Genomic DNA, 12,961 nt, shown 5'->3' with positions numbered 1-12,961 from the left:
GTGTGGATCATGCTCTGCGTGTTCCTAGTCTGGATGTAGAGACAGCTCTCTAGTTGCTGACGTGATTGTACTGTGCTTTGTGTACATGTCAGTTAGCTGCTGACCAAGTGTGGTACTTCTACAATAATCCTCAGCGTGCCGTCATTATGTTGTGTGGGTGGCAGATAGCTGCTGATTTTGTATAGCACCTAGTAGTGTGGCTAACAGGTACAAACCTGTTGGCTTCTCCTTTTAGTGTTGCATGTTATTGTGGTTAATATTTTATTTATACAGCAAGAGCATGTTCTGATGCACTTAGACAGTGTGCTATGGTTACTCGGCTAGAAGAACCCTTCCAACAGTGGTATATCTATCTATAATGTGTGCAGGGTGTGCATTGCACACGGGCCCCTGGGTCCAGGGGGGCCCACGCGGCATGCCTTCCACCCATAAATATTTATACTTACCTTTCCGGAGTCCCGCGTCGGCCGGCAATGCAGAACAGCAGAAATCACGGGGTAAATGGCGCTGTGGCTATTTTCTTGATGTTTTACACATGCGCAATAGAGAAGTTTCCAGGAATGTGGCACGGGCACCATGTTCCCCTAAGTCTACTGCACTACCACAGAGGAGGGGGCCAACACGGACTCTTTCTTTTCTTTGCACCCTTGCTGGGTGCACACTGACAAAAATATATCGCCGATTCCAATGAACCGGCAACATATCTGTGGTCTAACGGTGGGTGTGAACGACGTCGATTGCCCTGTAGCACAGCTGATGTCGATATATCTTGTAGATATATTGGCAAGTCTGGCTATGTGTATGGGTGACCCGCCAACAGCCCGTACAATTGTTGCAGGGACCCGCCAGTAACTGACATCTCAACTGGGAGGGCTGTCCAGTTGTGATGCCAGCGCAGACACATCGGACGAATGATTGTTAAGTGTGTATGCATTTTCCAATCCTTAGCTGGGTGGCCTGGTGTGTACTCGGCTTTAAACCACATCTGCGCTTCCTAGGTCATGTTAGGCTTGCTTTGGGAAATCCCTGCGTCAGCTAGCCGTGTCACCCAGATCGGATGATAAGGAAATTGGATTTTTTATGTACTCGCTGTAAAATCCTTTCCTTGTCATCCATCTGGGGGACGCTGCTATCCGTCCCTTTCTAGTCACTTTGCTGTTATTGTTTTGGTTTATTGTTTTTATTGTGGTGAAACTTTGCTTCCTTCAGGTGGCTTTGTAAGAAAATACCTGAGGCTTCAGGGAAGCCGGAGGGGTTATGTATGGGGGTGGAGCCAATACGATTAGTCTTCTAATACCTACTCCTGTGGTCCAACCCACTTAACCTGGGGGACACTGCTAGCGTTAGCTAGCAGTGTCCCGCAGATGGATGACAAGGAAAAGATTTTACGGCCACACTGGCCGACTTTAAGGAACGACATAACGATCACCGTTACGTCATTAATTAACAATACTCTGGCCGCTAGCGATATCGCTAGGTTTGATGTACAGCTGGAGCACGCAATAATACATACACACTGAGCGATGTAGGCGATATGTCGTTATGAAATGGCGTATCGTCCCAAAATCGCTCTAGTGTGTTCCTGGCTTAAGATAGGATGGTAGTGGTGCAATGCTAGATGGCAAAAATGATACATGAGTTATTTGTTGATGCTATGTAAATGGCAAAAATGATACATGAGTTATTTGTTGATGCTATGTAAATATACTTGGTTATACTGAATTACTGATGTAAATCCTTAACTGGAATATTATAGACAAATCACTAAAGGGACTGTACCCCAACAATCAAAGCTCTTTTAATAGACTGATAATTAGCCTTTATTCAAACTTTATTGTGAAATACATAAGAAAGCGCTATGTCCTTTCCTTCCAGGAATGGATATTTATGGATACTTGCTGGCTCGAGAAGGGCGTTTGGAGGATGTAGAAAATCTTGGCTGTAGATTATTCAACATATCCGATCAGCATGCTGAGCCATGGGTGGTGTCCGGGTAAGTACAATGCACAGCTTGTGCTCCACATACACAGCTTTACAATACCATGTGCACTGAATTGTCAATTTAAATACAAACTGTAGGATAATAGAACGTGTTTCATTGTGGGAGGAGGAGATGGGGGGATGGGCATCTTGCATCCACAAGAAGTAAAAGCAGGCTGTTTGCTTAAATACCCTATAAGTCAGACATTGCAATATTACTCCAGTTATTATAAGGAACTGAGAGGTATCAAAATGAGACCTAAATGTATTTTTGCTTTTATTTTTTTCTATCAGTGCTGTTATTATCCATTGTGAGCTTTGGGCAGCAGACCAGGTAAATGAAGGGTACAGTACATATAGATATGATTTAGAGAGAACATTGACATTCTCTGGTAACATAATAAGGTTTTCTTATTGATTTCACAGTTACAGATCATGTCTGCGCCTATACATGCAGATTTGTGTAGCTAGCTGTAGCGTATATTAAAACATAATCTGTCAGTCCTGACTGTTTACATTTTAATATTGGTTGTACTAATGTTATTTCATGCCTGTAATACTTGATTCCATGCTTCAATTATTTTTTTTGTTCCATTTGTTGATTCTTTATCTTCATTCAAGGTGTCACAGTTTCTACACTAAGAGACACTCCAGAGCTCTATATTTGGGAGCCAAAGCAATTCAGCTGAACAGCAACAGTGTGCAGGCTCTGTTACTGAAGGGGGCAGCACTGAGAAACATGGGCAGAGTGCAAGAGGCAATCATTCACTTCCGTGAAGCCATCAGATTAGCTCCCTGCCGGCTGGATTGCTGTGAAGGTACATGGGAGAGGGAGAGCTTACTCCATCCTGAATGGTTATATGCTTCCATGTGTTGGGTCCGTGTCTATATGGTTTCACTATGCTTTCCAATTGGAGTTCATGTTGAGCTTAGAGCCCCCTATCGTGCTCTGTGAATCAAAAGGGAAAAAATAAGTACAGGGCCTTTTCTAAATGGTATGTAAATGACCATTAAAGAACAAGAAGAACATAAAAAAGTTGGGGGAAAAAAACTACAGCCGATGTGTGTGTAATAAAATGAAATCTAAATATAGTTGCGAATGATCAGGGCCTATTCCTCCCTGATGGACCCGCCCTCCCCTTCTTCCGTGGTGCCGGCCTCCTCCTCCTTCATGCTACCGACCAGCAGTAGGTAAATTGGAGGGATTGCGGTGGTGTGGCGCTAAAATTAAATAATCTCTTGCACCCCCCCCAACATAAAATCATTGTGATGCCCCTGATTATATTGTGTGTGTGTGTGTGTGTGTATATATAATACTGATAAGCCATAACATTAAAACCACCTACCTAATATTGTATAGGTCCCTCTTGTGCCACCAAAACCGCTCTGACCAGTCGAGGCATGAACTCCACAAGACCTCTAAATGTGTCCTGTGGTATCTGACACCAAGACATCAGCGGCAGATCCTTTAGGTCCTGTAAAGGCGGGTAGCCACTTGCCGATTAAAATGAGCGATTGAACGATAACGATATTGTTAAATTGCTCATTAATCGTGCACAAATCGGGCATGAAAATGTCGGAAACGACCAGCTATGCGCGCTCCCGCTGGTCGTGTCCGACATCAATCATCGCCTGAACATGCCGGTCAATCTACTGATAACTACAGATTGGCCATGTTCAGGGATGAGGGAGGGAGCCTGCACTGAATGACATATCGTCCAGTGTAGGCACTGCAGGGGAAGAGGAACGACTGTACGATTACAATGGTGTAATCGTACTGTCGTTCCGCTATCTGCTAGTGGATACGCACCTTAAGTTGTGAGGTATTCCCTGATGGCAGTGGCCTCTTTCAGCAGGATAATGCCACACTGCAAGAACTGTTCAGGAATGGTTTGAGGAACATGTCAAATCAAGGTGTTGATTTGGCCTCCAAACTCCCCAGATCTCACTTGTTTCACTCCCTGACGGCTCCTGCCATATCTCTGCGCTGTCTTAGTCAGCCATTTTTCTCCCAAGATACAAACTGTCTATCTTCCTCTGCTGCCTGGCTACATACCGTCTCCTCCGGCGTCTCTCCATGTGTGACTAACTGAGGGATCTGTCAAAAGGTGGCATATATGGGCCATCTTCTACATTGTCCCTGTGCTAGATTGACGTTTAATCCTATTCTAAAATAGATTACATAATATATTGTATTGGAAAATAATCCCTATTTTAGAATGTAAAGAGCAAAAAGTTATCCTGATTCTGCCTTCATGTCTTCCCATTTGTGTCATCCAGTCCTGTGCAGAAGTGCACATGTGGGACTTCACCACTTGGGAGCAATGTTGCCTTTGTATATTAACTTTCATTTTATGACTAAACATGACTATTGTGTTTACAGTAACTGATTATATTAAACATTAGTATGACTTTAAATAAATAATTAAATATATTTCCATAGGGAACAAAATAATAAACTACCCAATGCTCCTTTTTTTGTTACACTCCACTACCTTCATATGTATTAAAACATTTTAACTCAATATATTTATTACATTATAACTACTGGTCTTGTAATAGCACGCCAATGGTTTGCTTGTTGGGTAGCGTGGTTACCTCACTATTGCTGAGAGTTAAGTACTGATTTTGCAATGTAAACAGTAAGAATGTCCGATATCTGGCAGCATTGGGCTGTTATGTGCTTTGATCCGGCTGGTTTGTGCAACACTCTGCATGCACAGATAGATGCCTGATGGTCGCCGAGTAACCTGGCTCAGACTTACTTGTACTGTATAATTATTGCTTTGATTGAAGCTTGGCATGTAATACCAGAGCTTGGCAGTGCTGCATCAGCCATTTCATTGGATAAAGTTTCTAGCCAGTTAATGCTGGTCTGACAGTTGCGTCTCTGTTCTCCTCTCACCAGGGCTTATTGAGTGTTATCTGGCATCCAACAGTGTCCGGGAAGCTATGGTAATGGCCAACAATGTCTACAAAACTCTGGGAACCAATGCTCAGACACTGACTCTGCTGGCAACCGTGTGCCTGGAAGACCCAGTAACTCAAGAAAAGGCTAAAACACTTCTGGACAAAGCTCTTTTACAAAGGCCGGATTATATAAAGGCTGTGGTGAAAAAAGCAGAGCTGCTCAGTAAGTAACTATCTCCGCAGAACTAATTCATGAGGAGAATACTTGATCACACTGAGTATAATGTTAGAAGCTGTTCAGAACGCTAATGTTTTTACACACACACACACACACACACACACACACACACACACACACACACATTGATCTGACACAGATTAAATGGAATTGGTATGTAATGCCGGCTGTCGGGATGTCTCCTGTCGAAATGCCAACAATGGCATACTGATGGTTGGTATCCCGACAGAGGTCGGGTAAGTATACTTACCCTTCCCCCTTCTGGCCCTAACCCTCACTTCTAGTAGCCTAACCATCCCCACCCCACACCCTAACCCTCCCCGTTAGTGCCTGAACCTAACCCTCCCCCCTTCGTGCCTAAACCTAACCCTCGTCCCTAACCCCCCCCCCCTCCCCCCCAGTGGTGCCTAAACCTCCCCCCTAGGGGTACCTAATCCTTACCCCCCTCCCAAAATCTAACATCCCCTCCGCGGCTAAGGGCACCCGAGACTCTCCTCGTTCGGGCTGGCGTCCTTCTGTATTCCAGCGTTGGGATTAAGATAGGCGTTGGTATTTTGACGCCTATATTAAATCCAGTGTCACACTTTCAGTGTCGGTATTCAAAATTAAACCTCCATTACCATCTAGTGTGGGGAACATTTTGTTCACTACTTTAAACTTGCTGCAGAAGGAGGGGCGGTGAGCTGAAGAACCAACCAGAGGCATCAGTGTCTGTGATTGTGACTTCTCATTGGTCCCCTCTTTTCCTTAACCATCACACTGTCCACAGCCTGAGCCAGGACTGAGATGATAACCACAGTGTGCTAGATAACACAGCTGTGTGGCACTGGTGAAGGGGCGGAGGTAATCTGCAGGTAGCAGTTTAGAGTTAAGATACATGATGTGGCCGTGTGTCTCACCTCTATCTTAATTAAAGTACAAAATTCTGTACCTGAAGGTCGAGAACAGAAATATGACGATGGTATAGCCCTACTGCGAAGTACTCTAGCAAATCAAAGTGACTGTGTCTTGCATCGGATGCTGGGTGACTTCCTTGTGGCTGTGAATGAATTTCAGGAAGCAATGGACCAGTACAGTATCGCTCTCAGGTATGTGTGTATATAAATTATTATATATATATATATATATATATATATATATATATATATATATAGTAATAGTATGTTACTAATGTGATCTGGACCTTGTCTCATGTTGTATACTAATCAATGCAAATCATTTTAGTTTAGTTGTTGTGTGCAATGTAAACTACCTAATTGTGTTAAACGAGATTAGGTGACAAATTACTGTCCCTGTCTGAGAAGATGATCCCCTTCTCTTGCCACCATGGGAATTAAATACCTTTTATTTATGATAAAATCCTTACTGCTTCGCTCACGTTATGTTAGTTGTTCAGTACAGTCGCCAGATCATTCAGCATTTTGGCCATTCGTGTTAATACAATTCTCCTTATCGGACTGTTAGAGCATTGTGCCAAACCATTACATCGCAGCAATGTACACAGATGAATAACCGGTTTTCCCACCAGACCCAACCCAGTCTCCTTTTAATTACATTTAGAGAGACAATATATATTATGGGTATGTTTTTTTTTCCCTTGCTTTGTTCTGTTTGCGTGTATTTGCAGGCAATTGCCTGTTTTACCCTCAAATGTTAAAAGCAAAAATATAGTAATTTTTTGCTTCTAACTAACCGGTTATTATTTAATATATATGAACTCGCAAAGTGTTTCCCAGAATTATATACCTTTTGGATCATTATGATTTCATTTGAAGAAGAACATTGCACATAAGATGTAGTACAGTAAAAGTGTATTTAACATAATCCAATCAATGCTTATATAGTTCACATACATAAAGTATATTATAAAACCGTATTTAAACTTCACAATATTAGTCAAAATACAGAGATTATGAGAGAGTGAGAGACAGAGGGAAAGAGAGAGAATTCAGGATGGTTGCTAAGAAGCATGGTGGGAGAAGCGTATGTATGTTGTGCTTTTATTATGCATGTTTATAGGGATAAGAATTATTCTTGCAATATGCAGATACTATGGGGGTCATTCAGACCCGCTCGCGAGCAAAGGACGATCGCAAGCGGGTCGATGTTGCCCCACTGCGCATGTGCACGACGGAGGGAGATCCGTCGTGCGAATGCGCGAGACCCGGATAGCGACGGGCTCTCCGTCGCTCCGGGTCTCGCACCAAAGGGGGCGTGCTGTCGATGTTGATTGACAGCACGCCTCCTTTGGTGGGATTGCCGGGGGCATGGCTGCCAGACGGAGGCGTTCCCATGGGAACGCCTACCGTCTGAAGCCGGCCCCACTGACATCACTAGTGATGTCAGTGGGAGTGATTTTGGCTCTGATAGAGCCAAAATCACTCCTGGGCTTTCGGCAGCGAGACCCTACCGCAGGGTCTCGTCGCAAGCCCGATGGTCACGATGGTCAAAGACCATCGCGACCATCTTTTTGGCCGCTCGCATATGCTGTGGGTGGTCACCCACAGCTATGCGAGCGGCCAGGAGGCCGCTCCATTTTCAGGTAGGAGGGCACTGATTCAGAGCGAGCGCTCTGGTCAGAGCGTTCAGCTCTGAATCAGGCCCTATATGTAGAAATGATTTGGGGATTACATTTATTTAGAATAACACTTAAGGGTGTGTATGTATACAGATATACAGAGAAATGTAAGGGGGATGGGAAGACCGCATGGATCCTATTGTTTACAGGCCTCATGTTGGCAGCCATTTTGACTGCAGACTCCATTTTGAATATGAGAGATACTTCCATAATGCTGTAGCCAATTCACATATCTATCCATACACCAACTTCATGAGACATTCCTTGTAATACTATTATACATGTGCAAACTGAATATTGTATGCCGATTGTTAACAAAACATTCTTACACACCATAACTGTGTGATATCATCAGGCAAACACTGCACCATATAATAATCCAACATGCATAACACAAGCTGATTCCAATGTCCAACAATATAATCCCAACACAGACCTCACAATCCCTCCAGAACACATCCAGCATCCACTAGGCTGTGGGGGGAGGGCAGAAGCACATGGACTTCCTTTTGTGTAAAGCACATGTGGCAGCCATATTTAACAAAACTGCAGACTCCATTCCACATGGTTATTACTTATAACAAACCTATATGAACTATACAATCGATTATAACTATGATAGTATATCACATTATACAACCTTCACAATATTATCATAATGTGGCTAGTAATTCACAACCCTTATGGAACTACAATTACCAGCTGATATCAAACTGAAATATACACATTCTATAGACTACAATAGTTCAACCAAATTCCATTCTATAATATTTCAGAAGATATAAACTATCAACCAGTGTATAGTACTTATGAGTCTATTACAATACAATTGACCACTACAGAATTTCACAATAAACAGCATATCTTTCTGTTTATTCACTATCACAGTGCTGTTTCCCAGAATAGTACAAAAACTCCATTACAAATCTATGTCCTGCATGCTGCCCACTAAACACTACTTTCTTTACCAATACAACAAGTATACACAGACTATTGTACACTACAGCGTAGGGAACGTCACCGACATATCACATTGGCTGTGCTGCACAGCAGATGGACAGATATGTCTGCAGACTTATCTGTCCATCGGCAGGTGTGTACGGGCAGTCCGCAGACATATCTGTCCATCGGCAGGTGTGTACGGGCAGTCTGCAGACATATCTGTCCATCGGCAGGTGTGTACGGCCACAGAGGCAGCCACTGGGAGGGGGTCAGGACCCGTCCGCCAGGACACGCCCCCTGGCCGCTGGGACCCGCAGCCAGACACAGATGATGGCCATTCAGTGTATATGAAGATCACTCGATCTGCAGATATATCTATATAGTGTGTACCCACCTTGAGGCTCTGACCAGGTCTGTTGATATGTAAATGACCCTGATAAACCAGTTTTGAGCTTGCTATAGGTAATTCATTACCAGGATGCACTAGATCCTCCCCCATATACCCCGCCCGTGGTCACAGGCGTCAGTGTACTGTTTGGTGCGAGAAGGCACCGTACTAGCAGTGGGACTGCAGGGCAGTCCCGAAGTTCAAGTCTACAGGAAGGCAGGGGCACGTGTTCCCATAGAGGAACCACGCGTCTAGCAGATGCACGGGTCCCTGCTTCATCAAACCCTAGCTTGCGCCGGTGCCGCACGCTAGTCGCGTCTAGTGATTTCGGCAGGGGCTCTGATCTGGACCACGACCAAGCAGGGTTCAGGTAAGTGGGACCGTGGGCGGCCGCCGACGCCGCGGTCATAAGCGTTCTGTCCTCCGGCTTAGAGACTGGCCGGAGGATTGCTATGTGGGCAGCCAGTCACTGGGTCTGCTTTCACAGACCACTGGGATATGTCTGACAGCCGGGGGGGGTGGCGGCCATGTCAGTTGCTGGGTGGTCCATACAGCATAGGGGGGGCACGCTTCCCCGGCGGCCCCTCCCCCAACCCAAACTACGGCCCTCCTGAGGTCCCGCTTTTGGGTTGCTCCACCCAGCTTCCTATTTGAGTCAGCTACAGACCACTCTCAGTGCTCTCTATGGCTGTTGCTCAGGAAGCATCGGGTCAGTCTCCCTGTATATTTCTTCTTTGGGATCATTTATACAGAAGCTCCATATATGCTACTAGGCTTTGCTTATTATAGTGCATGGGAGCCTAAATAAATTGCATAGACTCTGCAGCATCAGGGTCTAGACAAAGGTCTTCTTCCTTTCGTACCTTTCGGCCTCGGGAAGGTCAGAGGTCAGCCCTTTGGTAGAGCAGGTGTTGGTAGAAAGCCATCACCTAAAAAGCCCTGGCAAACCAAATGCCCGGGTTCCAAACCGCAGGATAAACCCGTGGCCTGATGGGACGGGCCTCCCCCTGGGTGATCCCAGGGTAGGAGGCCGACGACTTCGGTTTTCGAACATCTGGTGTCTCACAACAACAGATGCCTGGGTTCGGGAAGTAGTTTCCCAGGGATATGCCCTAACGTTTTGGAGAAGTCCACCGCAAAAGTTTTTTTCCGTACCCCAGCCTGTGGGGTCGGTGAAAGACAGGGGTGATTGTCCGAGTGCCACAGGAACAGGTTCAAAAGGGGTTTTATTCCAACCTGTTTCTGGTTCGGAAGCCAAATGGGTCTTTCCGACCAATTCTAAATTTAAGGAACCTCAATACGTTCATACGGGTACCCAGGTTTCATATGGAGACACTGAAGTCAATAGTATTAGCCTTGGAACCAGAGGACTTCATGGTATCCCTCGATATTCAAGACGCTTATTTACATGTGCCCATTGTGGTATCCCATCAACAGTTTCTGCGGTTTGCAGTAGGGCAGGACTATTTTCAGTTTCAGGCATTACCGTTCGGCCTATCCACAGCCCCTCGGGTTTTTACCAAAGTCATGGCGGTGATAATTGTAGCCCTCAGGCTCCAGGGCATCAGAGTTTTGCCTTACTTAGACGATCTCCTTCTGCTAGCGCAATCTCCGCAGGAGTTGATGAGGCATCTCGAGATGACAATCACTTGTTTGCATCGGCACGGTTGGATTGTGAACTGGAAGAAATCCTTCCTTCAACCAGCACAACAGTTGGTGCACTTAGGAGCACGACTGGACTCTGTAAAGCAGAGATTGTATTTATCGGAAGAGAAGATTGCGGTCTTACAGGGGCGCATACGCAATCTTTTACACAACAGGCAAGTATCAGTGCATGCGGCCATGCGAGTGCTGGGGTCAATGGTATCCACCTTCAGCATGGTGCAATATGCACAATTTCACTCCCGGCCGTTGCAACGGTGGGTTCTCTCACGCTGGAACAGGGATTATTGGTCGATAAAATCTCAGAAGATCTACCTCTCCCCAGAGGTCAGGTTGTCCCTGTCCTGGTGGTTACGGACAGACCACCTCAACCAGGGTAGGCTGTTTTGGATATCGGATTGGACGCTCCTCTCCACCGATGCCACTGCACCGATGCCAGTCTTCGGGGTTGGGGAGCAGTGTCAGGCCCGCATGTCTTCCAGGGAAGATGGACAAGGGCAGAAAGTTGTCTGCCCATAAATGTACTGGAACTGAGGGCAGTTTTCAGGGCATTGGTACAAGCCCAGGATATTGTGCACGGCAAGCCGGTGCAAGTACAGTCTGACAATGTTACCACAGTAGCTTACCTAAATCGGCAGGGAGGCACCCGAAGTTGGGGAGCCATGGCAGAAGTGTCAAGAATCCTAGTATGGGCAGAACGTCATCTTCCTGCGATAACGGCAGTTTTTGTACCAGGGGTACAAAATGTGGAAGCAGACTTTCTAAATCGGCAGGACATAGACGCGGGGGAGTGGGCTCTCCATCCGCAGGTATTCCAGGTCTTGGTGGACAGATGGGGTCTTCCAGAGATAGACCTTATGGCCTCAAATCGCAACCACAAGGTCCCCAGGTACGGGTCCAGGACCAGGGACCCACGGGCAGACTTCACGGATGCGTTGTCAGTAAGGTGGAAGTTCGGGCTGGCGTATCTTTTTCCGCCTCTAGCTCTTCTTCCCAGGGTGGTCAGAAACCTCTCACCATGGGGATATTGATAGCCCCTGCTTGGCCCAGGCGCCATTGGTTTACTGATCTACAAAACCTCTCAGTGGACACGCCTTGGCCACTTCCTCTCAGGCGAGATCTGCTGCTACAGGGTCCCTGCTGGTATCCAGATCTCCCTCGGTTAGCTTTGACGGCGTGGCTCTTGAGGCCTCCGTGTTAAGAGCCAAAGGGTTGTCAGAGCCAGTAATAAAGACCATGATGAGGGCACGAAAACCTTCTTCGGCCCAGGTTTACTATAGGGTTTGGCGTTCTTTTTTTCAGTGGTGTAAACTGAGAAAATATGATCCTAGTGTGTTTAGGATCTCCCGAGTACTCGCTTTTTTCCAGTCAGGGTTAGAGAGGGGTCTTCGTCTGGCCTCCCTAAGAGTGCAGGCTTTTGCGCTTGGAGTTTGGTTCCAGCGTAGGGTTGCTTCGTTGCCTGATGTAAAAACCTTTTTCTGGGAGTTTTGAGGGTGCAGCCTCCGTTTGTTCCGCCGGTAGCACCATGGGTCCTGTCTTTAGTTCTTAAAGCTTTACAGGCTTCCCCCTTTGAGCCATTGGAGTTGGTAGATCTCAAATGGTTAACAGCAAAAACTATTTTTCTTTTGGCCATTGCTTCTGCTCGTAGGGTGTCTGACCTGGCAGCCTTGTCAGTTCGCTCTCCTTCTCTAGTTTTCCACCAGGATAGAGCGGTGCTGCGGACCGAGCAGGATATCTCCCTAAGGTGGTATCACGATTTCATATAAACGAAGAAATTATGGTCCCAGCTTTTCATGTGTCAGGGCTGTCCTTAGGTGAGGCTTCCCTGGATGTTGTGCATGCTTTACGTATTTACGTGGAGCACACCAGCAAGTTGAGGAAGTCTGATTCTCTCTTTGTTCTTTATGGCTGCCATAAGCGGGGATGGCCAGCCAATAAGCAGACTTTAGCAAGATGGCTTCGTATGACCATATCACAGGCATATACTCAGGTGGGTCGTAGGGTGCCAGACTCGATCAGGGCACACTCTACGCGGTCTGTGGGTCCTTCATGGGTAGCCCGCTGGGGCACATCTGCGGAACTATTGTGTAAGGCAGCCACGTGGTCGACTGTCCACACCTTTATAAAATATTATGCATTTGACACCTTTGCCTCTCATGATGCCTCCTTTGGGCGCAGGATCCTCCTTTCTTCCGAGACACAGGAGCGTTCCCGCCCTTAGGGGTACTGCTTGGGTATATCCCCAATGTGATGGCTGTGGACC

At 46.2% G+C, this 12,961-nt stretch overlaps 1 protein-coding gene across 2 annotated transcripts in view; it reads left to right on the top strand.

The window, feature by feature from the left end:
- The window catches only part of ANAPC7 (anaphase promoting complex subunit 7), a 55,830-nt gene that overhangs the window by 40,658 nt on the left and 2,211 nt on the right, over positions 1 to 12,961 (top strand). For both annotated transcript variants that reach the window (XM_088449196.1, XM_088449197.1), the window contains 4 exons: positions 1,876 to 1,993; positions 2,602 to 2,798; positions 4,889 to 5,113; positions 6,066 to 6,216. In XM_088449196.1, the coding sequence (XP_088305322.1) occupies positions 1,876 to 1,993; positions 2,602 to 2,798; positions 4,889 to 5,113; positions 6,066 to 6,216 (691 nt within the window). The remainder of the gene's footprint in view (positions 1 to 1,875; positions 1,994 to 2,601; positions 2,799 to 4,888; positions 5,114 to 6,065; positions 6,217 to 12,961) is intronic.

Source organism: Taudactylus pleione, unplaced genomic scaffold (assembly GCF_031769625.1).
Source record: "Taudactylus pleione unplaced genomic scaffold, aTauple2 ptg000479l, whole genome shotgun sequence".
In the NCBI taxonomy this organism is placed as follows: domain Eukaryota; kingdom Metazoa; phylum Chordata; class Amphibia; order Anura; family Myobatrachidae; genus Taudactylus; species Taudactylus pleione.
Note: the sequence above shows the minus strand (reverse complement) of the source record. Positions and strands in the feature narration are given on the sequence as shown.